General features: G+C 53.4%; 1 protein-coding gene across 1 annotated transcript; it reads right to left on the bottom strand.

Annotated features, from left to right (window-relative positions):
- Positions 1–217: 217 nt before the first annotated feature.
- On the bottom strand, positions 218–26,980 carry SRPX2 (sushi repeat containing protein X-linked 2). The gene is made up of 11 exons (XM_050965074.1): positions 26,469–26,980; positions 24,218–24,406; positions 9,008–9,091; positions 8,576–8,767; positions 5,450–5,626; positions 4,749–4,875; positions 4,481–4,602; positions 3,879–4,058; positions 1,642–1,775; positions 1,444–1,565; positions 218–830 (listed from the first exon to the last, which is right to left on the bottom strand). Exons 2-11 carry the CDS (start codon positions 24,285–24,287, stop codon positions 650–652), a joined length of 1,389 nt encoding a protein of 462 aa, XP_050821031.1. The 5' UTR covers positions 24,288–24,406; positions 26,469–26,980; the 3' UTR covers positions 218–649.

Here is a 26,980-nt window from a genome sequence, read left to right as displayed (position 1 = left end):
TATGATTCTATCTGTATGGGGTGCTGGGGTACAGTGCTATTGCTGGAGCCACATGTCCTCTGCTAAGGGGCTAGTGTGGCATGGGCAGGGCATGCTGTGCTAGCACTGCAAGGCAAACCTAGCCTGGGATGCAGGCAGGGCCTGCTGCATGGCTGAGAACCCTACTACTGTTAGAGCATGCTTGTTTCTTACAAGAGAGGGGAATGAAATAAGGGGAGTGACCTAAGTTTACCCATTGATGTTCTGCTCCTGAGATGCAGCAGCCCCTGCTATTCCAACCTGAGCTTGGACCCCTCCTTCCTGACTGGCAGCCTCCCCCTGCTGGTCTGATAGTGATGGTTTGGGCCAGGGCAGAGGCTGATTTGGGGTGGGGGGAGGGGAAGAGAGAATGTCCCTAAACTCCTCTTTTCTCCTAACCTCACTGCTGGCCTGGTGTAGTAAAAGGCTGCTGTAACATTGGCTTGGCCCAGCTAGCTCCCACCTCCACTGAAAAGTCTGTGACCTTTGACACCATTTCCTCCCTCACAGCTGACCCAAGATGATGCGGAAAGGAAATTCTCTGTCCTGAGGTTGTGGGGTTCTGAATGTGAAGGGGTGGGAGCACTGGCACCTGGACTGCAGGGATCAGCCCCCACCCATGCAGAGTCACTCATTCACACATGTCCTTGCTTTGTGCTCGCTGGGTGACCTCCTGGCTGCTCAGCAAGTAGGTGTCAATGAAGGTGAAGAGCTCCTCGGGGGTGACAGGCTCGATGTAGCGCTCGCGGTCCACGCCCTGCTTGTCGATCAGCACCATATTAAAAGTGGAGCGAGTGACATGCAGGAATTGTCTGTGGAAGGAATGAGGGGGTAGATGAGAGCCTGCTATGCCCGCAGAGACTGATAGCATTGACATGCGTACGTCACAGCACCAGCCTGCCACTGCCAGCACTCCAATGCCTGAGAGCTGGGTTACTGACTGCTGGATTTTGTGGGACCCTCTGGCTTTTCCACAGGCCTGTGCAGGATAACTTAGGGCTAAGATACCACCCTGCTGCTCTGTGGGGATGACTCAGTGTCTGACATAGGCAGGGGTGGAATTCACTCTCCTGGCTACACAGGCAATAGGATCTGTCATTTGCACTTGTGACAGGATTCAGGCTGCCAGCACTCAGGAGGATGGGTGCCTTTCCTGCAAGCAGGTGTCTCTAATGACGCTGTAGCTGCACTCCACCACCATCACTGCTGGGACGTGCAGCTGGGGGGGACAGCCCCAAAAGCACTACATGAGCTAAAGCAGTAGCTACAGGATCTCTAAGGAACAGGCTCTTATGGTTGCTAGGAGCTGCTCCACGACGACGGAGACAGCCATCCACCCTGGCAGTGTATTGCACCCATATGTTGACCTGGGGGTCATGATCCCACTTGCTGTAAGCTATTGTGGCTGTACTCCACCCCTGATACCTGAGCTCCTCGATGATGTCAGCCCGGAGCTGGTGTTCACGGATGCGGCCCACCTCGTGGGGGGGCTGCCCCACCAGCTCGAGGATGGTGACGTGCCGCAGGTCCAGCCCACAGGTGGCTTGCTGCAGACAGGAGAAGAGCCAGTCAGATGCTGTTGGGTGGGATTGGGGCTGGAGGAGGCACAGGGGAGTGGCTCACCTGCAGCATGGCGATCTGCATCTTGTAGTAGCGAGTGGAGGGGTCAGGAGCCGAGACTATCAGGAGCCGGCGTTTCTCATAGAACTGATCCAGGAGGCCAGCAGCCGAGTTCACGTCCACGTTGATCTGCATGGCTAAGAGGGGAAAGTGAGCTCATGAGCACAAACAGGGAGGTGGCTGGTTGGGACTTCTGACCCCTGCTCTGTCTGCAGGATCCTCGTGTAGCCTACCCGAGAAGTCAGCTGCCTTCCCCCAGCAAGCTGATGTGTCTTGCCTGGATTGGGGCTCTCTGTTCTCTATCAGCAGGAACCATTTCACCAGCTTCTCCAGCACAAGGCAGCAAATATGGCAGGGGAGCTGCACCCCACTGTCACATAAACCAGGGAGTCTGCGTCTCACCCAGTCGAGAGTGGCCAGGAGCCAATGGCTTGCATCTCATCAGCCTGAGAGAGAGAGAATGCCCCAGGGCCATGCCATGCAGCTCAAGGAGGAACCCAGTGCCTCAGCAGACCAGACCTCCATCTCAGTGTTGAATGTGGTCAGGGACTTCACGGTGGCCAGCCTGGCTGGCTATGTTGCATTACTGCTCTAGGAGTGGCCAGCAGGAGATAGGTTATACCCCGTGGTTAGTCCCCAAGGATGATGTTTGTGACCGTTTTAATGAATAGCTGAAAACAGGATGGCTTTGAGTCTTTTCCTCTTTCCTCAGGCTTATGCTGGGGCAACTCAAGTGGCTTCATCCCTGATTTGCCCTGGGATGAAAGAAGCAATAAATCTTGGGCTTTCTAAACCTTGATATGCTCAAGATGAAGGGAGTGGTGCAGGGGAGCCTTTGCCTAGCCCAGTCTAGGGAGGGCAGCAGGCTCAGGGTTCAGTTCCTGACCATGGCCATGGGTCTCCTGGGTTTTAAATAGCACTTACGAAGAGGAGAGGGGGATTTTCTCTGGGCAGCGCAGGTACTGGGATTCCCGTGCACCTGACCTGGGCCTACGCCACAAGACTCAGATCTGGATCCAACCTGCCCTGGATGCAGGTGGTGGTCAGATCCAGGGATTGGTTTGGCACATGGTGCTGAGAGGGGTCAACTGCCAAGTCTGGATCTGGATTCCAACTTCCTCAAAGGGCGAGGGGGTTGGGGTGGGGGTTTGGTTCAGACCCATGTGTGTATCTGAGACAAGGCCAGTAAGAATAGCATTATGCCCAGCTCTGCCACCAGCCAGGCCCCGACAAGCAGTACCAAAGTGAGCCCAGGGACAAGGCTGGGTGGTATTAACAAAGAGAAAGAAAATAAGAGTGAACTCAAGGTGAGGGGCTGCTGGGCAAATCTAACTCTGATGGAGGAGGTGTGGGGGCTGCTAAAGACAGCTGCACTGTATTCCTTTCTTTCCCTTATCCAATTCATCTGAACATCCAACCAGCCCCTATAGGCAGCACATGCTGCACTGAGGGTTTCTGTGCAGTTGTTTTCTAAAGAGGTGATGCACAGAGAGAATAATGGCCTAGGGGGCATCCTCTCCACGTTCCTGAGTAGCACATTAGAGCAACCACAGAAGAGGGCCATTTGGAAGATCCCATCTCAGGTTTGTCAGCAAGCACGGGGCAGGCTGGGACAGGGCTCGGGGAGTTTGCTCAGACTGAGGCAAGCTGCTCAACCTGCCACTGCCCAAATGGGGGAGGCACAGGTCACAGCTGCCATCTTGGCTGAACACCTTCAGAGCTACAAGCAGCTACAGCTTGAGCTCCAGGTAAACACAGACTCATTCCCTCTGTGGATCAGGCCAAGAGTGAGGCTCGGAGTCACGTGCTCAGCAGTAGCTGAGACAGGTTGGGCTAGAGACCCAAGAGGACCATTGTGGGATTCTATCCCTGTCCGCCAATGGCTCCCAAGCCTTGGCACTGCCATTCCTTGTTTCAACCATAGGTGATTTTCCACCATAGAAGGGAGGAGGCTCCACATCTGGATGGAGAGGGATGTCCCTCACCAGGAGGCTGCCTGGGGGATGCTCAGATAGTGTGGATGCTGCCAGGAAAGCCCTATGTTCACCGATGAATATCAGGCCCTTGATTTGATGAGCTCCTGGGAGCTAGAGACAGAACAGACCCAGTTCAGCCTGAGGGGGAGCTGCCTGATTCATAAAGCCCTGTGCAGGTGTCCTGGTGAAGGCAGTTCAGTCATTTCCAGGCTATCGCCTTAGCCTGCACGCAACCCTACCAGCAACTCTCCCCGTAACACTTACGCGCACAAACGGGCTGGGATCCTGACCAGTGGCGGCTGGACTGGCAGACGCGGGAGGGGCTCCCTTGGCGTTCATAGCCCCCGTCACATAAATACTCGCATGTGGCACCGTAGTTATTGCCCTCAGAGGTGCAGCTGAGGTAGCCATGCTGTGGCGGCTTCAGAACAGGGCAGCGTCTCACTGCAAAAGTGAGAGCGGACGTCAAGGATAAGGGACGCCTTGATCTAGCACAGGCTGCAGTGCTGGAGGAGTGTAGAGTGGGCTAGCCAAGGTGCCAGGAGGCCCTAGAGGGATTTGGGCCAGGAATGAGGAGGTGGCACCATGTATCCTGGTATGGCCAGAGGTCATGAGACAGGGAGAGTGGGAGAAAGTGCCAGGTGGCCTGGAGTGGCTTGGGCTTAGTAGGGTTCTGGTGGTGGCAGGAGCACAGGACCTGCAGGTGACACTGATTGCATAGGGGACAATATGCAGGAACCAAACTTGTTCCCACACATCCTTGGTGTGAGCATGGCTCCTGAGCCCACACATGGGAAGAATTGTCTCCTCCAGCCAAGGAGTGAGGGAGCTGGGGTCCCAGGTGCAGCAGGTGACCCGTCCCTTACCTTGGACTCGGACGATGAATTTGCAGCTGGCTCGGTTGTAGGCCTGGTCATAGGCGATATAACGGATAACATGCTCCCCCTCTGGAAACTCAGACCCAGGTTCTGGGCCCCGCAGTGTCACTCTGGACTCAAAAGACACAGAGTTGCTTCAGTGTGCGGTGCATTTCTCCCAGCTGGGCCTTTGTTTTGATCCCTATGAAGCAGCTTCAGGGCAACAAAGCCACCAGACCCTGTTTGGGATGGGGGTCCTGCAGCCCTCAGCACTCACCGCTTGATGATGCCATCAGCAGAGTCCTTCACGTGGGGTGGGTCCCAGTACACAGTAGCTGTCAGCTTCTCTGGCTCTGCCATCCTCTCTCGTGTCTCTGGGCATCGGATCTTGGGGGGCTCAATATCTGCCCGAGCAAAGCAGAGAGAAACTCCAGGGGAACCACGTGGGGCAGGGCCACAGTACAAGGTGGGTGACATTCAGCAATAAACCCTGGGAGGAGGCAGTAAAACCCACGGGGGCAAGGAACTAGGAGAAAGCACAGAGACATGCAATAGTTCCCTCCCTAGGAAAGCTAGCCAGGGGGTGAGCCATGCAGACAGCAATGCCCCCTGGGGCAGAGACCCAGAATAACCCACTGAGATGCCAAGCCCAGTGTGAGGGAACTAGGATAAAGCATAGGAATATGAGTCGTTCCTTCCACGAGCCAAGCAGTCACCTCAAATCAAGGGGAATACAATGCCCCTGGGGGAGGTAAACCGGGTAAACCATGGGAAGTAACTTTGGTACAGCAGTCCCCAGTGGAAGGTATTCAGGATTAGCTGGGGTTTGTAATCTCCCAGGAGTGAGGGGACCAGGGATCAAACACTAATATCCCCACAGAACAGGAATTGAGGAGACACTCTAAGCAATCCTAGTCTCTAGGGCATATGTGCAGGATGAGCCAAGCTGGCAGGAAGGATAGCAGGGTGAGAATTTACCTACACAGATTGGCTCGCTGCCGCTCCACCGCTCGTTCTCCATGCACATCCGGCTGCGGTCACCCTCCAGGTGGTACCCGGGGAGGCAAGAGTAATCACAGTGAGAGTCAAGCAGCGCCCCGGCTGAACACTGGTAGGAGCCACTCATCACTGCCGGCAGTACATGACACCGGACCTCTGCAACAGAACAAGCAGATCTGCTCAGCAGACAGGTGTGCAGAAATCCCTCTGGGGGGCAGCACATGCTTCGAGACTGCAGCACTGGGGTTGGGGAGGGTTTGGAATGACACAGAACCAGCAAGGATGGCCTTGAGCTCAGCTGCTCTGGGCCATAGGGTGGCTTGGTTTAAGGGCTCCTGAGTCTTTTTTCCATTCCAGCCCTCATGCAGCTTTGCTAATGTGGGGCAATAAACCCAGTGGAAAGCTGTAGGAAGGGGAGCAGGACATGGAAATGAAGGGCCTTCCATCCAGGCACTCAGACATTCCTGATGGTTGTAGGACTTCAGTAGGGTGATCCTGAAAGAGCCTGTAATGGCATGTCTATCCCCACACTGGCAAAGAAAGAGTTAATTGGAGCCAGAGAGCAATTAGTGCTCCAGATGCACCTGGCCCAGCTGAGAGGCATTGGGTGATAAAGAAAGAAAGGAACCTAGGCAGGAGAACATGGAAAGAATGGGTCTTGGGGTGCTGTCTGCAGAGGGAAGCCTAGCCTAGGGTTAGGAGAGACTGTAGGAAGGCACGGGAGAGGAGCAAGCTCCTAGAGTGCTCCTGGACAAAAGAACCCAGGAATCCCTCCATCCGAGCTAGCAAGAGGGGTATAGGAATCTCCTGCTTCTGGTATGTACCTTCTGGTTCACCAAAGAATAACAGGTCAGGTCTTAAATGATAGTCAGGGTCATGATGGTCATTAAAGTTGTTGTGAAATATCTTATATAGGCTGAAAATACATTCTCCAAGTCTGTATCAAGGCAGAGTTGGCAAAAAGCCTTTCTGCTAGACATGTAAATTAAACACAGTCAGCCAACACAGTGGAAGCCCTATTTACATACAAAGTCAAGGGGTGTGTGTGCGTGAGAGAGAGAGAAATCAACTGGAAGGCAGTACATGGGAGAACAAGCCATGGGGATTATCCTGGTTCTGGCACAGACAATGAACTCTGGGGATATAAGGAGAAGACAAGGAAGACACCCCTTGATTCTGCACCTAGGAAGTAACAGGCGGCATGATGACATTTGTGAAAACTGGATCCAAACCCAAGTTGGCTGAAAGGCTGAGAAGAACATTCAGGGTGAGATGATACACTAATCTTCTGTCTAAAGTTTAAGTTAAGTTTAGTCTCTAGAAATCAAGTTAAGATTTTGTTTTATATATAACCCTTTTGTTTCCGCTATCCTCACTCACTATCTCTTGGCTCTCGAAACTGTGACGGTAAATTTATCATTGTTTGCACGGTCAATATAGCTGTGGTATTGCTCAAGTAGCTGATCCGGAGCTGAATCATTCAAGCTGGTGTGTGTGCTGTTCCCCTTGGTCAGAAGACCTGGTATTTCTGTGAGCGTTTGGTGGAAGAGGGGCTGAACGCTACAGGAAAATACTTCAAAGGGACTCAAGGACTGGGGTACACCTATTGTTAACCTTCTAGGCAAAGTAAGGGCTGGCATAGCCTGGAGGAGAGTGCTTGGAAGGCTGATAGGCTGGTGGTAACAGGGAGCTGGCACCTAGTTAAGCACAAGCACATTTTCCTCCCTATGCAGGCAACAGGAGTAATAAGGTGACTCCCGGTCCTGGGCACCCTGAGAACCATCACAGGCCTAAGGAGGTAGGACCTTGGGTCAGGTTTCTGGTGGAAAGAGACATGGACACAGAAAGCCTAGGGAGAGGCAGGTGGGAGCTGGGGCTCCAGGGAGAAAGAACTCTCCAGAGCCTGGGAAGGGGTTGGAGAAAGGGTCCAGAACCAAGCCAAGGTAGGAAGTTCCAGGGAGGCAACAAGGATGCTGAGGAAGCAGAGCTTAGCTGCCAGCTACAAAATCCCTGGGCTGGAACCCAGAGTAGAGGCAAGGTCTATGTTCTCCTACAGGCCACCAAAGAAGGTGGGGTGAAAGCCCCTGAGGTAAGGGGTGGAAAGACCATCAAACCCAGAGTCGGGGCGGAAGGCCTGCTGTAAGGTCACTGGACTACTGTTTGGTGGGATTCTCTGTTACCCAGAACGGGACCTGGGAGAAGCTAAGCACGAAAAGAAGCCGAGCACCACAGAAGTGCCAAAGGAGGGCATGCTAGGCTGTACCCAGCCAGGATGGGGTGTACTGGCCAGTAAGGCACTCTTCTACAGAGTCCAAAGTGCTTTACAAGCTGCGCACTGCAGTAGTTCTCAGTGTGTGGTCCAGGGTGTTGCTCAGTGCCTTTCTGGGTGCCAGGTGCCATCTATCAGTCTCCAATGTAGTATCGTCATTCCAAGCATTCAGAAATGAGTCTGACTTAGAAATCATGAGAACTTTTAAAAGAATAATAACTGTTGGAGTCTTTGTCTACTGGTTCCTGAGCTCTAAGGATGTGCCTGGGTCACATTCTGCCGCTTTTGTCCCCCAACCAGGAGGGATGGGACCCTATGTTTTTAATGAAAGCTGAGAGTCTCTCCTAATCACACGAGTCCCGGAGCTGCGGCTTTAAGACAAACATCAAATATCAGGAGACTTGTGATAAAATCGTGAGAGTCAGCGACATTGTCACTGCCATTTCCTGTTAGGGACAGCTCAGATCAGGACTCCTTTAGGCCTTCCAGGGTTTGGTTTTGACCAATGCAATTTTAAAGAGTCCTTCCTCACCCTGCCCCCTGTACAGATGCTTCATGTCTCTCTTCAGCAGGCTCTTCCTTTGATGTAAAAAGAAAGGCGATTGCAACTGATGCAAAACCAGAGCCTGGGGGTGGGCAGCAAACAAGCAAGAGACTAGAGCAGGCAGTGAACGGAGATCAGGTCCTAATGGACATGAAGTGCTGCACCCAACACAGACACCAAATAGTCCCTCCCCATTGCCTCTGTCGTGTAACCCAGCACTAGTCACCATCAGTACTGCATGCTCACGCACACTGGAACGTTCATGCACACTCCTTTCCCATACAGGACTTACGTCTGCAGTAGGCGGTGCCAGACCAGCGCCTGCTCGGCAAGCACTGCACTGACCTCCGCCCTATTAGCCGGAAACCTCGATCGCATGAGAGTTCGCAGCGTGTCCCCAGGCTGCTGCGGTAATTCCCTCCCCTGGGGGAGTAGCAGGTTGCCTCTCCGTGGTGGAGGTTTAATGAATAGCACCACTGGGGAACTAAGGAGAGAGAGAGAGAAAGGAGGGGAGATGTCACTGCTAAATGTTCAGATGGGCTAGTCTAGCTGGGCAAACTCTGTGCTTCATTTCCAGGGTCTTGGGGCAGCATGTCGCCCAGATGAGGGGCAGCCCAGCATCAGTCCCGGTCAGGGGCACCCTTCTATGGGCATCTGGGGAGCCATGAGGAAGGCTTGGGATGACTTCCCCTGGCCTGGTGGAAGGTCAGTGTGCAACTGTTACCTCGATAATCCAGGGCAGGAGCTTGGGGAGCCTCTTCCACGTACACTTCATTGTTGTACCTCTCAGTATTGTCGTAGCCAGAACCTAGTGGGAAGAAAGAATGGTGAGGAGCGGTCTCAACCTGAGTGTCTTGCTTCTGCATCCCACCCGATTCTCCCTGAGAGTAGTGTAGGCAGGGCCGGCTTTAGGCTGTCATAAACAGATAGCTAAGGGTTAATGTCTCTTTCACCTGAAGCACCTGACCAGAGGACCAATCAGGAAACCGGATTTTTTCAACTTTGGGTGGAGGGAATTGAGTGTCTAAGGTCTTTGTTTTCTGTCTGCCTGCTTGCTCTGAGCTTTGGAGAAGTAGTTCTACTTTCTAGTCTTCTGTTTCTAAGTGTAAGGACAAAGAGATCAAATAGTAAGTTCTATGGTTTCTTTTCTTTGGTATTTGCATGAATAAGTGCTGGAGTGCTTTGATTTGTATTCTTTTGGAATAAGGCTGTTTATTCAATATTCTTTTAAGCAATTAACCCTGTGTTGTATCATCTTAATACAGAGAGAACATTTGTACTTATTTTTCTTTCTTTTTATATAAAGCTTTCTTTTAAGACCTGTTGGAGTTTTTCTTTATTTCAGGGAAATTGAGTCTGTACTCACCAGGGAATTGGTGGGAGGAAGAAATCAAGGGGAGATTTGTGTGTTGGATTGCTAGCCTGTGTGATGCAGTAGGGACTGTCTGTGTGGGGAGTGGGAGAGCAGGGGAGGACTTTAGGAGATGGACGATGCCAGAGCCTGTAACCTGAGCTAGGTAAGGGAGGGGAAAGGTCAACACCTTTGCCCGGGAAGGGGACAAAGGAAGGGAGTGGCAGGAGGGAAGCAGTTAGAGTTTGGGGCTTGGGGCTGTGTGGGCGGAATTCAGGGTATCCTAGCTAGGATCCAAGCACCCTGAAAGCCCAGAAGGACTCGGTGGAGGGGTCCTGACTGTGCCTGCAAGCTCTGCTGTAACCTGTGTTCCTGTTGTCCAATAAACCTTCTGTTTTACTGGCTGGCTGAGAGTCACTGTGGGTCCCAGGAAGAGGGGTGCAGGACTGGACTCCCCCACACTCCGTGACAACTGGTGGCAGCGGTGGGATATACTGCACCCCGTGGACGGCGCTTCCTGCAGTAAGTGACTGGGGAGCAGTAAAACGAAGGGGTGGTTAACCCCTGGGAGTGTGTGCCCAGTGAGAAGGACTTTGCAGTAACAGGGTCCCCCGGGGGATTGCAGCGAGCAGTCCCAGGGGCGGAGGAGTCTGCAGCTCGACCCTGGTAGAGAGGTGGTGACCTCAAGAAGGGCTGGTGCACTAGGGGTCCCCCTGGAAACCGTGGGGAGCGGCGAGCACCCCGGCCTGTGAGTGGTCAGCAGGAAGATGTATGCCAAGCGGCGCAAGTGTGACCTGGTGGAGCTGTGCAAGCAGAGGGGGCTGCACCCAGGGAGGCTCAGCAAGGACCAGCTGATTGCACAGCTGGAGCAGGGAGACCGCATGAATGAACGGAGCCCTGTCTCTGAGGGAAGCAGCCGAGCAGATGCAGCGCAGGCACCAGTGTCTGTCCCCGCTGGGAGTGGTCAGCCGGCGGACGAGGGCTCCCCGAGACCCCCCCTTCCTAGGCGTAGAGGAAGGGCGGGGAGGAGCCCAGTGTATACCGAGGGCACCGTTACACCCCCGGCCAGCAGGGGATCTGCCCGGCGAAGCCCACCCCCCAGCAGGGGATCCTCCCGGCAACGCTCGGCATCCGTGGAGCGGATGCGGCTGGAATATGAAAGGGAGCTGAGACGGGAGGAGCTCGAGTTAAAGAGGCGAGAGCTGGAGGAGAAGGCGAAACAGCGTGAACATGAGGAGAACCAGCGTAAACATGAGGAGAACCAGCGTAAACATGAGGAGAACCAGCGCCAGCGTGAGTGGGAGGAGAAGGAGAAACAGCGTAAACATGAGCTGGACCTGGCCCGGCTGAGGAGCAGTGAGGCTCCAGCTGCTGTGAGTGAGGGGGGACCCAAGCCTACAAAGAGCTTTGATAAGCACTTGCTGCCCCGGCGTAAGGAGGGGGAGGACATAGATACCTTCCTGACGGCCTTTGAGAATGCCTGCGAGCTGCACAGGGTTGACCCTGCAGACAGGATTGCAGTTCTCACCCCCTTACTGGACTCCACAGCCGTGGAGGTGTACAGCCGACTGAAAGGGGCGGAGGCAGGGGACTATGAACTGTTCAAACAGGCCCTGCTCCGCGAGTTTGGGCTGACTCCTGAGATGTACCGGAAAAAGTTCCGGAGCCAGCGTAAAACCCGTGAGGTCACATACCTACAACTGGTCAACCGGGCGCAGGGGTATGCCCGCAAATGGACAGCTGGGGCCCAAACTAAAGAGGACCTGCTTGACCTATTCATACTGGAGCACCTGTACGAGCAGTGCCCGTCCGACCTGAGGCTGTGGTTGATGGACCAGAAGCCGGAGAACCCGCAGCATGCAGGCCAGCTGGCCGACCAATTTGTGGACAGTCGGGCAGGGGATGGCAGGGAGGAGTCTCGAAGGAGCAGGCCTGCCTCAACGCAGAGAGAGAGTCAACATGGGACCTCCCAAAGGGGGCCTATGGAGAACCCCCCCAAAAGGGGAACATCCAGCGGCAGGTCCCTCCGACCCACTCAAGGGGACCCACGAGATATGGGCTGCTATCGCTGTGGCCAACGAGGTCACATACGGGCCCAGTGCCCCAAGCTCAGGGACAGACCAAGCAGACCCAACCCGCAGAGGGTGGACTGGGTAAAAACCCAATCGGAGGAGGGGCTACATTCCCAGGAAAGGGGGGTTGGCAACATACCACCTATGGATGCTCCCGGTTCCGGGTTTTTGGTTTACCGGGTGGGCGCGGGGCTGCCCCTCCGGAAAGAGTGCATTGTTTCCCTGGAAGTGGATGGGAGGAAGGTCACTGGGTACTGGGACACGGGCGCAGAGGTGACGCTGGCCCGGCCCGAGGTGGTGGCCTCAGATCGGATGGTGCCCGACACCTACCTGACCCTGATGGGCGTGGGCGGGACCCCATTCAAGGTACCCGTGGCAAGGGTACACCTGAAATGGGGGGCCAAGGAGGGCCCCAAAGATGTGGGGGTACACCAATATTTGCCCACTGACGTGTTAATGGGAGGGGACCTTGAGGACTGGCCTAGTAACACCCAGAGTGCCCTGGTCGTGACTCGTAGTCAGAGTCGGCAAATGGCACTGCACCCCGAAAACGGGGAAGGTACTCGACCTGAGGTGCAGGACCCTAACTCAGGGAGCGGGGAACGCCCAGGGGCACGGTGCAGAGAGGCTGCGGCCTCAGACCCAGCCAGCAAGAGAGAGCCGGTCCCCATTCCTGTCCCAGCTGCTGAGTTCCAGGCCGAGTTGCAGAAAGATCCCTCCTTGCGGAAGCACAGGGACCGGGCTGACCTTAGTGCGGTACAGACCATGAGGAGAGGTTGCAAGGAGAGGTTCCTGTGGGAGAAGGGGTTCCTGTACCGAGAATGGGCTCCCCCAGGGGAAGTAGAGTCATGGGGGATCAGGAGGCAGCTGGTGGTTCCCCAGAAGTTCCGTCACAAGCTGTTGTACCTGGCCCATGACATCCCTCTCGCAGGGCACCAGGGAATCCGGCGCACCAGGCAGAGGCTGCTACAGAACTTTTACTGGCCTGGGGTCTTTACCCATGTCCGACAGTACTGCCAATCCTGTGACCCCTGCCAGAGGGTGGGGAAGGCCCGGGACAAGGGGAAAGCGGCTTTGAGGCCTTTACCCATCATAGAAGAACCTTTCCAGAAGGTGGCCATGGACATAGTGGGACCTCTCAGCAAGATGACCCGGTCAGGGAAGAAATACATCCTGGTGGTGGTGGATTTTGCCACTCGCTACCCCGAGGCGGTGGCCTTGTCCTCTATCGAAGCAGACACAGTGGCAGATGCGCTGCTGACAATTTTCAGCCGGGTGGGGTTCCCCAAGGAGGTCTTAACGGACCAGGGGTCCAACTTCATGTCGGCCCTGCTCCGGTCCTTATGGCAGAAATGTGGGGTCCAGCACAACTGGGCCTCAGCGTATCACCCCCAGTCCAACGGGCTGGTAGAAAGGTTCAACGGGACGCTGAAGATGATGCTAAAAACATTTATGAACCAGCATCCGCAAGATTGGGACAAGTACTTACCTCACCTGCTGTTTGCATACAGGGAGGTACCCCAGGAATCTACCGGGTTTTCACCTTTCGAACTGTTGTATGGAAGGCGGGTGAGGGGGCCCCTAGACCTGATGAGGGACGAATGGGAGGGGAAGGCCTCTCCCGAGGGAGAGTCAGTGGTGGAGTATGTCCTGACCTTCCGGGAAAGACTGGCCGAGCTCATGGGCCTGGCCAGGGAGAATCTGGCCCGAGCCCAGAGGAGGCAGAAGGTCTGGTATGACCGCACAGCACGAGCCCGTGCCTTCGCCACCGGGGATCAGGTGATGGTTCTTATCCCCGTGAGGAGAAACAAACTCCAGGCCGCCTGGGAAGGGCCCTTCAAGGTTATCAAGCAACTGAATGAGGTAAACTATGTGGTGGAGCTGTCAAACCGGGCACATCACCGTCGGGTGTACCATGTGAACATGATGAAACCATACTATGACAGGGGGAATGTGGTGTTGGCCGTGTGTGGACATTGGGAGGGGCAGGGAGATGACCCCTTAGTGGATCTATTCCCTGGGACAAAAGCTGGTTCCCCCCTGGAGGCGATTCCCCTCTCTGAGCAACTGACCCCGGGCCAGCACGCTGAGATCAGAGGGGTGCTGCATCTGTACCGACAGCTGTTTTCCAACCAGCCTGGACGCACTAATTTGACTGTCCACCGGGTGGAGACGGGGTCACACCCCCCTATAAGATGCTCCCCTTTTCGGGTCACTGGTAAAACTGCCCAGGATCTTGAAAGAGAGGTCAGGGACATGCTGGCTTTGGGGGTGATCCAGCCGTCTTCCAGCCCTTGGGCCTCGCCAGTAGTGCTGGTTCCCAAGAAGGATGGGTCAATCCGGTTCTGTGTGGACTATCGAAAGCTCAATGCCATCACCGTATCTGATGCCTACCCTATGCCCAGGCCTGACGAGCTCCTAGACAAGCTGGGAGGTGCACGGTACCTCACCACTATGGATCTTACCAAAGGCTACTGGCAAGTGCCGCTGGACGCAGATGCCAGGCTGAAATCGGCCTTTATCACCCCTCTGGGGCTCTATGAGTTTTGACCCTGCCCTTCGGCCTCAAGGGAGCGCCGGCCACCTTCCAGCGCCTGGTGGATCAGCTACTGAGGGGGATGGAGAGTTTTGCCGTGGCGTATATTGACGACATCTGCGTCTTCAGCCAGACCTGGGAGGACCACGTGTCCCAGGTTAAACAAGTCCTGGACCGACTCCGGAAGGCTGGGTTAACAGTAAAGGCTGAGAAGTGCAAGGTGGGGATGGCTGAAGTATCTTACCTGGGCCATCGGGTGGGGAGCGGCTGCCTGAAGCCGGAACCAGCCAAGGTGGAGGTGATCAGAGACTGGCCTGCTCCCCAAACCAAAAAGCAGGTCCAGGCCTTTATTGGGATGGCGGGGTACTATCGAAGGTTCGTGCCCCACTTCAGTGCCATAGCCGGCCCCATCACTGAACTGTGCAAAAAGGGGAAGCCAGACAAGGTGATCTGGACTGAGCAGTGCCAGGAGGCTTTCCGGGCGCTGAAGGAGGCTCTGGTTAGCGACCCAGTTCTGGCAAACCCAGATTTTGACAAGCCCTTTATGGTGTTCACCGATGCCTCAGACACGGGACTGGGGGCGGTGTTAATGCAGGAGGATGAAAAGGGGGAGAGACACCCTATCGTGTACCTGAGTAAGAAGCTGCTACCCCGGGAACAAAGCTACGCGGCCATCGAGAAGGAATGCCTGGCCATGGTGTGGGCCCTTAAGAAGCTAGAGCCATATCTCTTTGGGCGACACTTCACCGTGTACACCGACCACTCTCCCCTGACCTGGCTGCACCAGATGAAAGGAGCCAACGCCAAGCTCCTGAGGTGGAGCCTGCTCCTGCAGGACTATGACATGGACGTGGTCCATGTGAAGGGAAGTGCCAACCTGACAGCGGATGCGTTGCCCCGGAGAGGGGACCCTGAACTTCCCCAGGTCACTGGGCAGAGTGACCCCGCTCAGTTCAGTCTCGAAGGGGGGAGAGATGTGATGCAGTAGGGACTGTCTGTGTGGGGAGTGGGAGAGCAGGGGAGGACTTTAGGAGATGGACGATGCCAGAGCCTGTAACCTGAGCTAGGTAAGGGAGGGGAAAGGTCAACACCTTTGCCCGGGAAGGGGACAAAGGAAGGGAGTGGCAGGAGGGAAGCAGTTAGAGTTTGGGGCTTGGGGCTGTGTGGGCGGAATTCAGGGTATCCTAGCTAGGATCCAAGCACCCTGAAAGCCCAGAAGGACTCGGTGGAGGGGTCCTGACTGTGCCTGCAAGCTCTGCTGTAACCTGTGTTCCTGTTGTCCAATAAACCTTCTGTTTTACTGGCTGGCTGAGAGTCACTGTGGGTCCCAGGAAGAGGGGTGCAGGACTGGACTCCCCCACACTCCGTGACAGCCTGACTTTGCATTCCCTCTGGGGGAATAGGAAAGTACTTTTTGTTTCCAGGATTGGGAACAGAGAGGGAGATTCACTCTGTCTGGATTCACAGAACTTGTGTCTGTGTATCTCTCCAGGAGCACCTGGAGGGGGGAAGGGAAAAAGGATTATTTCCCTTTGTTGTGAGACTCAAGGGATTTGGGTCTTGGGGTCCCCAGGAAAGGTTTTTCAGGGGGACCAGAGTGCCCCAAAACACTCTAATTTTTTGGGTGGTGGCAGCAGGTACCAGGTCCAAGCTGGTAACTAAGCTTGGAGGTTTTCATGCTAACCCCCATATTTTGGACGCTAAGGTCCAAATCTGGGACTAGGTTATTACATGGTGGCAGCGGTGGGATATAGACAGAATCCAGAAGCCAGTAGAAATATTATATTTTTCGTTTCTCTGCTAAGGGCTTTTTAGCAGAGAGAAACAGTTTGGTTTTAAAAGGGAACCAGAGAGAAATTTTTTTTTCTGCTCTCTCTGGCAGTTTGTGGCTTGCATGTTAAGCAGAAGTCGTTAAGGACTATTAACAGTCTTTTGTCACACAATAGCCCTCCCATTAGGAGTCAAGTACCAGCACTTATAGGCATGCAAATAAAGTGGTTTTTCTGGTTTCCCTTCATTGAACATTAGCTAGAAAGAGAAAAGGAAAAAAGCACTGTTGCTAGGCAGACTTCAGGAGGCAACAGAACCTGCAGTTCAGAAGATAAACACCGGAGGGCACCCCAACACAAGAAAACAGGAACCATGACTTCTAAGGCAAAAATTGACGCCGAAGAACAAATCAAAGAAGCTGAACACAGGCGAGAGATGGAAAAACACAAACAGCAACTGGAAATAAAACAAAAAGAGATGGAGATGAAAGAAAGAGAAGAACAGATCAAAGAGGCAGCCTACCAAAGAGAACAGGCAGCCTACCAAAGAGAACAGGCAGCCAAAGAGGCAGCCAAGGAGGCAGCACACAAAAGAAAACTAGAAGAAGAAGAGGTGGCCCACCGCCGAGAAATGGAAAACCACCACCGAGAAATGGAAAAACAACAAAAAGAGAATGAAGAGAAGGAAAAACAGAGAAAACATGAACTGGAGTTGGCAAAAGCTGGGCTGCCTGTGCCAGCCAACCCTAACAACCCGGCGCCAAATATTGCTCCACAGCACAGGAAATTTCCCACCTACAAGGCAGGTGATGACACCGAGGCCTTCTTGGAAAATTTTGAAAGAGCCTGTCTTGGGTACAGCATTCCCGAAGACCAGTACATGGTAGAATTGAGGTCACAGCTCAGTGGACCTTTAGCAGAGGTGGCAGCTGAAATGCCTAAGCACCAAATGAATGACTATAAACTTTTCCTAACCAAGGCCAGATACAGGATGGGGATAACCCCAGATCATGCCCGTCGGCGCTTCAGAACCCAAAAGTGGAAACCAGAGGAGTCATTTCCCAAACACGCCTACTGCATTGCAAAAAACTATGAGGCCTGGCTAACAGGAAACAACATTCAAACCTTGGAAGAACTGAACCTCCTCATACAAATGGAGCAGTTCTTGGATGGTGTTCCTGAAGACATCACGCGGTACATACAAGATGGAAACCCCAAGAATATCGCTGAGGCGGGGGAGATTGGAGCCAAATGGATGGAACTGGCAGAAAGCAAGAAAGCTACTGTCAAGGGGAACGATTACCCCAGGGGGCACACAGACCATAAACCCTACAACCGAGGACAGCCAAAGACCCCACATACCACCCAAGTAAAGCCACAGATACCCTACCCTTCAACCTCACCAGTCTCCAGTAACTCACCTCGGCCCAGTGACCCATCAGATGGAAGATGCTTTAAGTGTAATGAACTGGGACATATCAAGGCCAAGTGTCCCAAGAACACCATGCGAGTGCAATTCATTACACCACCATCACACCAAAGATCCCCAGGCCCGGATGCCTCTCAAATACCCTTGGAGCGAAGGGAAAATTTGAGAGTGGGCGGAAAGAAGGTTACTGCGTGGAGAGACACGGGGGCACAAGTGTCAGCTATCCACCAATCCTTCGTTGACCCCAAATTCATCAACCCAAAGGCCAAAGTTACAATTTACCCCTTCATGTCACAAGCTGTAGACTTGCCTACAGCTCAACTGCCTGTCCAGTACAAAGGCTGGTCAGGAATGTGGACTTTTGCAGTCTATGACAATTATCCTATCCCCATGCTACTGGGGGAAGACTTGGCCAACCAGGTGAGGCGGGCCAAGAGAGTGGGAATGGTTACACGTAGCCAAACCAGGCAAGCTTCCAGACCCATTTCTGTTCCTGAACCGTCCACAGAGGCCCCGTCTGTGTTACCAGAGACCCAGACAGAGGTAGTGGACCCGGATTCCATGCCTACCACTGAAACAGCCACAGCATCTCCAGTCCCAGGCCCGGAACTGGAACAGCAACCAGCACCAGCAAGTGCAACTACATCTTCAAACTCAACGCCAGAGGGCGCCAGCGAGCCAAAACTGGCAGAAGCACAAGACAGCCATACCCAAAAGGCTCAGCCAGAGCCTGAAATACCCTCAGGTGCACCAGCGGAGAGCGGTACACCAGCAACGGAAACAACCCCATCACCTACATCGCTTCCAGAGGGACCAAGCCCAAGTCCACAGTCTGAGGAAGAACTGGTGACCCCAGCCTCAAGGGAACAGTTCCAGGCTGAGCAGGAAGCAGATGACAGCCTTCAGAAAGCTTGGGCGGTGGCCCGGAGCACCCCACCGCCTCTCAGCTCTTCTAATCGATCCCGGTTTGTTATAGACCAAGGACTTTTATACAAGGAAATTCTTTCTGGTGGACACCGGGAAGAATGGCAGCCGCAAAAACAGTTGGTGGTTCCAACTAAGTACCGGGAGAAGCTCTTAAGCTTAGCCCATGATCATCCCAGTGGCCATGCTGGGGTGAACAGAACCAAGGACCGGTTGGGGAAGTCCTTCCACTGGGAGGGGATGGGCAAGGATGTTGCCAAGTATGTCCGGTCTTGTGAGGTATGCCAAAGGGTGGGAAAGCCTCAAGACCAGGTCAAGGCCCCTCTCCAGCCACTCCCCATAATTGAGGTCCCATTTCAGCGAGTAGCTGTGGATATTCTGGGTCCTTTCCCAAAAAAGACGCCCAGAGGAAAGCAGTACGTACTGACTTTAGTGGACTTTGCTACCCGATGGCCAGAAGCAGTCGCTCTAGGCAACACCAGGGCTAACACTGTGTGCCTGGCCCTAACAGACATCTTTGCCAGGGTAGGTTGGCCCTCTGACATCCTTACAGATTCAGGGTCTAATTTCCTGGCAGGGACCATGGAAAAACTGTGGGAAACTCATGGGGTGAATCACTTGGTTGCCACCCCGTACCACCATCAAACCAATGGCCTGGTTGAAAGGTTCAATGGAACTTTGGGGGCCATGATACGAAAATTCATCAACGAATTCTCCAATAATTGGGACCTAGTGTTGCAGCAGTTGCTGTTTGCCTACAGGGCTGTACCACATCCCAGTTTAGGGTTTTCACCATTTGAACTTGTGTATGGTCACGAGGTTAAGGGGCCATTACAGTTGGTGAAGCAGCAATGGGAGGGGTTTACGCCTTCTCCAGGAACTAACATTCTGGACTTTGTAAGCAACCTACAAAGCACCCTCCGACACTCTTTAGCCCTTGCTAGAGAGAACCTAAAGGATGCTCAAGAAGAGCAAAAGGCCTGGTATGACAGACATGCCAGAGATCGGTCCTTCAAGGTAGGAGACCAGGTTATGGTCTTGAAGGCGCAACAGGCCCATAAGATGGAAGCATCATGGGAAGGGCCATTCACGGTCCAAGAGCGCCTGGGAGCTGTAAACTACCTCATAGCATTTCCCAATTCCTCACTAAAGCCTAAAGTGTACCATGTTAATTCTCTCAAGCCTTTCTATTCCAGAGACTTACAGGTTTGTCAGTTTACAGTCCAGGGAGAGGATGCTGAGTGGCCTGACGGTGTCTACTACGACGGGAAAAAAGACGGTGGCGTGGAAGAGGTCAACCTCTCAACCACCCTGGAATGTCTGCAGCGGCAACAAATCAAGGAGCTGTGCACTAGCTTCGCCCCATTGTTCTCAGCCACCCCAGGACGGACTGAACGGGCATACCACTCCATTGATACAGGTAATGCTCACCCAATCAGAACCCCACCCTACCGAGTGTCTCCTCATGCCCAAGCTGCTATAGAACGGGAGATCCAAAACATGCTACAGATGGGTATAATCCGCTCATCTACCAGTGCATGGGCATCTCCAGTGGTTCTGGTACCCAAACCAGATGGGGAAATACGCTTTTGCGTGGACTACCGTAAGCTAAATGCGGTAACTCGTCCGGACAACTATCCAATGCCACGCACCGATGAGCTATTGGAAAAGTTGGGACGTGCCCAGTTCATCTCTACAATAGACTTAACCAAGGGGTACTGGCAAGTACCGCTAGATGAACCTGCCAAGGAGAGGTCAGCGTTCGTCACCCATGCGGGGGTGTATGAATTCAATGTCCTTCCTTTCGGCCTTCGAAATGCACCCGCCACCTTCCAGAGGCTGGTAGATGGTCTACTAGCTGGACTGGGAGAATTTGCAGTTGCCTACCTCGATGATGTGGCCATTTTTTCAGACTCCTGGCCCGAACACCTACTACACCTGGAAAAGGTCTTTGAGCGCATCAGGCAGGCAGGACTAACTGTTAAGGCCAAAAAGTGTCAAATAGGCCAAAACAGACTAGGTTATTACATAGGCCTATTCCACCAATTCCCCCGAATTGGGCCCTGCGCCCAAGAGGGCCCCGCGCCCAGTGAGAATCCCTTCCTTGGCTAGAGGCGCCTTTTTAATTTTTACTCACCTGGCGGTGCTTCAGGTATTCAGCAGCACTTCTGCAGGTCCTTCCCTCGCTCTGGGTCTTCGGCGGCACTTCGATGGCGGGTCCTTCGCTTGCTCTGGGTCTTTGGCGGCGGGTCCTTCAGTGCCGCTGAAGATCTGGAGCAAGTGAAGGACCCACCGCCGAAATGCTGCCAAAGGCTTGGAGCACCGTCCGGTGAGTACAAGCCCCATGTGTTTTTTTACATGTGTTTTTTTTTAAGTCATCCCTGCTGGGACCCCGTCAAAACTGTTTGAATTGGGCCCCGCACTTCCTAAAGCTGGCCCTGAGCGTAGGAGGTGCTGGGGGTCTGCAGAGAAATGGTGATAGGAGCTGCGCTGGCACTGGGCTCTAGGGAATTATCCCTCTCCAGAACTCCTGGAAAGAGACTTGCTCCCTGGGCAACATCTGCTTCCTACAGCAACGCCTCCCAGCGTGGGGCCTCCCTCAGGGGGAACCATCTACGGACTCTGGCTTCCCCCTCAGCATTTTCAGCCCTTGTTAAGATAATGTCTCCATCCCCCTGGCAACCTGGAATGCCTGTTTCCTCTCAGGCTCCTTGGTACCCGGGAGGGAATGGTGTGCTGATGCAGACACTAGACTGAGAGAAGCAGGGGGAAGGCCTGCATTGCTACAGCCAGGGGGGTAAAACATTGCCATTCAGAGCTGGTAGCACTTCACACCCACTCTGCACTGGTGTGAATGGCTGCCTGAGGTGCAGGGCCAGGGGGAATTAGGTCTGAGGGGTGGGCAGCAGTGGGTGCTATCTGATGACAGTGCTCCCCTATTATACCCACTGTGCATGGATAAAGGGCTGCACCAGCAGCAGGCCTAGAGTCCTGCATGGATTGGCTGCTGGAGCAGTTTGAGGGTTGTGCTCCTCTCTCACTGACACTTGATTCTCTCACTCTGTCCCTGTCTCAGCTCCTCCACAGACAGGGCTCCAGCCAAGCGCTGAGAAGGGAGAACATTTATGCAGAAACCTCAGCTCTGGCAGTGACATGGTTTGTGTGGCTGGCACTGTCCAGCAGACTAAACAGCCTGGTGTGCCAGGCTCATTAATTACAGGAAGTGGGTGTCGGACCGGAGCACAGCTGGACAAGGGACAACTCAGTCCTTTCATGAACAAAATTCCAGGAAGTGGCATCCCATCACTCCCCTCTCACACCCCCGCAACGGCGTGATGGAGCGAGTGGTGGGAAGAACAGGATTGGGCCCCCACTCCTGTGCGACTCAGCAAAGGGAACCCTCACCATGCCAGGACCAGGACACACGCAGACGTCCAGAGCTGAATGAACATGGAGCTCGAACTTCCCTCTTAGCCATGGCCAGCAGTGGATGCATTTGAGCCCCAAGGAATGACATGGGTGGAAGAGTGGCATTCTCGAGCTGTGAGCTCACCTTTTAGCTGAATTTCCTCTCATTCCAGACTTTCTTTCCCTCTCCATTCCAGTGACTGCATGTGAGCATGCTCAATTTTGCTCCTTTTTTTTTTTTTTTTTAAAGTGCCGGTGCCCCGTGAATTGTTTCTGTATTAGTCTTGAAACCAAATGTCTGTGCTAAGCAGAATCCCAGATGTTTCTCTACAAGCTCAGCCTGCAGGCTTCTGTGAGGAAGGAGTGGGGAAAGGAAACCTCAGCTCAGAGTGACCAGGGAGAGCACGTTACTCTGGCCTCCAGGATCGGAGCACTACAGGCTCTAGGGGAGCACAGTAAGTCTCACTGAGACCTGCTCATACCCTCCTCTGACCCAGGGGCAGCTGCAGGCCCCAGCACGCCAAATGCGTGCTTGAGGCGGCAAGCCGCGGGGGGCAGTCTGCCGGCTCTGCGAGGGCGGCAGGCAGGCTGCCTCCGGCGGCTTGCTGAAGGAGGTCCGCTGAAGCTGCAAGACCAGCGGACCCTCCGCAGGCAAACTGCCAGAGGCAGCATGCCTGCCGTGCTTGGGGCGGTAAAATCCCTAGAGCCGCCCCTGCTCTGACTCACACTCAGTCCAGAGACTTGCCTTCTCTTTTTCTCTCCCTCTCTTGCTGCAGTGCTGATGGGTTGAGGATGAAAGGAGAGGGGTTGTCACCTGAGTACACTCCATCCACCAGCCCCTCTGAAGAGCCTCCACGTTGGGGGAAGCTTTATGAACCATAATAATACAACTTCCCCTACCCCTTCCTGATCCCCAATTAAACTGCCCTGTTCCTCTGACCCACTCATTTCTACAGAGCCTTTCACCCCAGAGCCCTTCACACACTTCATACATGCAGTGCCACTGAAATGCAGCCACCTCTGGGCACCCACCCAGCATGCAAGGAGCCTCCGGAGGGGAAGACCGTGGCTAGAACATTGAGGCAAATCCCCTACTCTGCAGCAAAGTGCTGTGAGATCTTTGACATCCACTCTAAGCAGCCAGCTCCTCAGTTTTTAAGGCTCTCACACAACAAAGCGCAAAGAACTCAATGCATCTACCTCATAGGAAGGATGGGCTGACTCAGCCCTGCTGGGATTTGAATGTATGATTGAGGGGGTCTCGTTATTATAAACCTGATGCTGAGGCCACAGAGCCACCCCCTCCAGGAGACAGCGATGCATACATGGAAACGTGATTTTTCATCCCCAGTCTGTAATTTTTGAGTGATTTCATGGCTCAGTATGAATCAGGCAGAGAGCAGAGCCTGAGACAACAAAGCAAGGAGGATCTATTGGTTCAAGGATGAGCCGGGGTGGGAACTGAGACCAAATTAATGCATGTGGGGGGGTCAAAGCCCTCCAGGGGGTTGCAGAGGCCTTTATAGTGTTGGGGAGCAGGGCTCTGGGCCTCCTGAGAGCCCCTCCCATGCTAACCTGGCAATGGTTTGTGGCTGTGATGCTGGAGGAGAGAGTTTGGTTTCTACAGCAAACAAGCTGAGGGGTTGTAAGTGGACAGGTTAGCCAAGGATGGGAAGAGGCTTGGGTTTTGGTCTGTGCAGCTGTTCCAGACAAACAATTGCCTGCCAAAGGCTCCCGAAGGAGCTGAGGGCATGTGGAAAAATTTAGTTCTTGTCACTGTGGCTGGGATGGGGGAAGTTGGTTGTTTACTCCTCTCTGGATGTGCTCCTAACCCCAGCGCTGGGTCTGTCTCTTCCTTCCCCCACCCCCAGCAGAGAGATGCCAGGGCCCTCTGAGCAGTCATGTCAACTTCCAGGGTATAGGTTTGTCTTTTGTTATCTAGCTCCTTCCTGGTCCCCCTAACCCAAACCTGCTCCCTGGCTCTCAGCAAACTGCTTCCCTCAGGGCACGTCCACTTTAAGTGATGCGTCAGTTGACTCCTCTTTACACCCCCACAAGGAGAGAGAGAGAGAGAGAGAGAGCATCTTGCCAAGGTTCCTCTGGCCTCCATCAGTAGGCCTTGAACTTGTTCCAAGCTGGGTCACCTTTCCCAGAGTGCCTAGAGGAAAAAGGGGTCCTGGGATTTGGCTGCAAGGCTGAATTCAATCCTTTATTCCAGCAGAGTCAGAGCTCCCCACCATGCTCCCTTTCCCCTCCTCCTTCACCAAACTCCCAGCCATGAAGTGCACCTGCTTCCCTCTGCTCTACTCATTTACTCTTAGACACCACAAAGAAGAGCAACTTCTCCTGTGCCCTGAGAGAGTCCTACTCGCCCTTGTTGATTCCTCACTCCCTTGTAGCACCAGCTGCTGTTGACTAACTCTCCTGCGCTAGGTGGATACTGACCTTCATACCATGTTGATGACACCAGCCTGGTGAGGAAAAGCAGCAGGAGTGGTGCTTCTCCTTGTGCCATTCTAGCATGCAGGGTGGGCCCGGGCCACGGGAGCCAGCACCTTGCCTGGTAGTGCACTCTGACGTTAGCAGGCAGGCTGCAGCCTGGAGAGCCCAGCAGGCAGCAGTGTAGACTGGTACCTAGAATAAAGGGAAGTGGGTTTAAAACAGAACAATCCCTGGCCATTGGTGTGTTATTGACCTACACATGCTTGTATTCTCCCCTAGTTTTGCTCTCCGGTCCATGCTGGTCAGATCCAGACTTTTCCCTAGTATTGTCCACCCCAAGCATTCAAAAATAACGACTCAGATCCCTTGCAAGCATGAGTCACTTAAAAATCATAAGATTTTGAAAAATAACAAATTCTGGGCTCTTTTTATGTGCCTCCTAGGGTTTTTAAGGCTCTGGGGAGTCATGTTTTCAAGCTTTTCTCTGCAACCAGGAGGGCTAGAAACTTCCTTTTTAAAAAAAATGAAAGGGAAGGTTCTCACTGGGTTCCCCAAGCTTTCAGAAATCCCCCCAAAATCATGACAGTTGGCAACACTGTTTTCCACTGAATCAAGGGCTTTTTAATGTGGAGGAAATTCATGCTGAAATTAGAAAGGAGTAAAACTCGTTGCTAACTCCAAAGTGGGTAGTTTGAAACCAGGCCCCAGGTTCTGATAAGTGACTCTAATCTGGGCCCATTTCTAGCTGAAATTCACCAAAATCTAGAGCACATGCAGATGTTATTTATTGGAATCAAAGGGCCCAATTCACCATTGCCCTACACCTTGTGTGATCATTTGCACCATTGCAGTGAGTAGAAAGACTATTGGAGCAGAGTGTGAGTGTTTAACATCTGCTTGGTGCTAGTGCAAAGGACTGCACAAGGCAAAGGGGGATTGGGCCCCATATGAACAGATAGAAAAGTGGAGGGTATGGGAGAGAGGATAAACCTTCAAGGGAAGAGGCCAGCTAAATGTACTGATTAGTAAGACATCTGTCCAGAGCAAGAAGGGGGTAGCTTGCTCCAGACTCTCCAGCATGGGGAGAGTTTCTTTGTGACTGACTCTCCAGGTTTGTTTGCTGTCTGAGTTAAAGTTTCACTCTCCTCCTGTAGGATTCAGTCAGTGCAGAGCCTGGAGGCAGATCCACTGAGTGAGGGCAGGTGTTAGGGCCAAGGCAGGGGGGCTAACGTTATTTACAGACACCTCAACTGGAACAGGCATGGGAAAAAAAAATGCGTTCTCTATTTCCTGTGGCTTCAGGTCAGTGCTACTGAAACAGAATGAGTGCAATGGAAATGCATGAGGGAGGGGGACCTGGGGTACGAGACAGAGAGAGGGGAAAGAGGGCAGACAATGAAAGACTGAGATCAGGGGAGAGACACACAGACAGACTGATTGGTTACCAGGAGATCTTTACTCAGGAACTGCAGGTTGGCTGGATGAGGAACCTCTAACAAACACAGAGAAGTGGCCAGGCAGACTGAGCAGATTGACAAGCAGAATTTGAGTAGAAAAACAAAATAAGATAGAAATTCCAGCTCCTTCTTGGTGATGCTGATCTGTATATTTAAAGACACTCCCCACTCCCACATTTCTATTGTTCCAAGTCCTCCCTCTAGCTCAGGGGTTCTCAAACTGGGAGTTGGTACCCCTCAGGGGTTTGCGAGGTTACTACATGGGGGGTCATGAGCTGTCAACCTCCACCCCAAATCCCCCTTTGCCTCCAGCATTTATAGTGGTGTTAAATATATTAAAAAAGTATTTTTAATTTATAAGGGGGATCACACTCAGAGGCTTGCTGTGTGAAAGGGGTCACCAGTACAAAAGTTTGAGAACTACTGCTCTAGCTCATATCGCTCTAGGGTTTTACACCATGCTCATCACCTTAGTACCTGAGCCCCTCTGGGGCCTTCTCTATAGAGGAGCCTGTCCTGTCACTGGCAACAGTTCAGTACCCCCTAAGTCTTTACCTGCTATATTAGTGAAAGTCTTGCAACCAACTGGTGGGATACTTCCCCTGCCTCTGCTGGAGAAAGGTGCCTGGAGGGACGCTTGTCACACAGGACAGCATGCAGGAACATCTGTCTATCCTCTGCTCCAGGGGAAGCCTGCTAGGTGGTGTAGCTTAGTTCACAAGCTTTCTGTATCCACGCTCCCCAGATCCCTTTCCCTTGTGGATAGAAGTCAAATGGCTGGTTAAAGCAGATCTTACCTGTCTCAGCGCTGCTCCCTCTCCTTGCCTTCTCTCAGCCTGTTCAGGAAACTTGTGCTTTAACTTTCCCAAAGTGCGTGGTTTGTTCCTGCATCATTCGAGACTCAGCTAACGCTGCCCAGATGTTCTGCGTCTGCATCTGCCAGACGTTTCCTTAAAGCTGTACAGTCCCCCAGAGAGGAGGGGGAGAAAAAAGAGAAGGCTAGGGAGGAGGCCCCCATCTGTGGCTGAAGGGCTGTTACCCCTATGCAGAGATCTAAGCAGCTAATCTACCCACTGAAGACCAAAAGTGGGCAGGATGATGTCTCTCTCCCTGGCCTGCAGCCCATAGTTAGAGCAATAGCTACTGTAGCTAAGCCTGAGTCTAGGATGTGGAATACTGAGAGCTGCAGGTTTCATGAGTCAGCATGAGCAGGCTCTGCAATCCAGGTTACAGCAAAGCACCATTTCCTAGGCTGCACAAAGGGAAAGCCACATGGGAGCCACTTTACCACTTTCCTTCTGGCTGCACC

The sequence above is a fragment of the Gopherus flavomarginatus genome, chromosome 8 (genome assembly GCF_025201925.1).
Source record: "Gopherus flavomarginatus isolate rGopFla2 chromosome 8, rGopFla2.mat.asm, whole genome shotgun sequence".
Classification (NCBI taxonomy): Eukaryota; Metazoa; Chordata; order Testudines; family Testudinidae; genus Gopherus; species Gopherus flavomarginatus.
The sequence above is the reverse complement of the archived record's forward strand: the minus strand, read 5'-3'. Positions and strand labels throughout refer to the sequence as shown.

Bases quoted from the DNA above. Each gene is read 5' to 3' on its own strand.
- SRPX2 (XM_050965074.1), bottom strand. From the start codon at position 24,287: ATGGCACAAGGAGAAGCACCACTCCTGCTGCTTTTCCTCACCAGGCTG. The intron at 8,768-9,007 runs GTAACAGTTGCA...CTCTCTCCTTAG, and splicing joins TCCTGCCCTGGATTATCGAG to TTCCCCAGTGGTGCTATTCA. The intron at 4,876-5,449 runs GTAAATTCTCAC...TTGCTCGGGCAG, and splicing joins CAGCGAGCCAATCTGTGTAG to ATATTGAGCCCCCCAAGATC.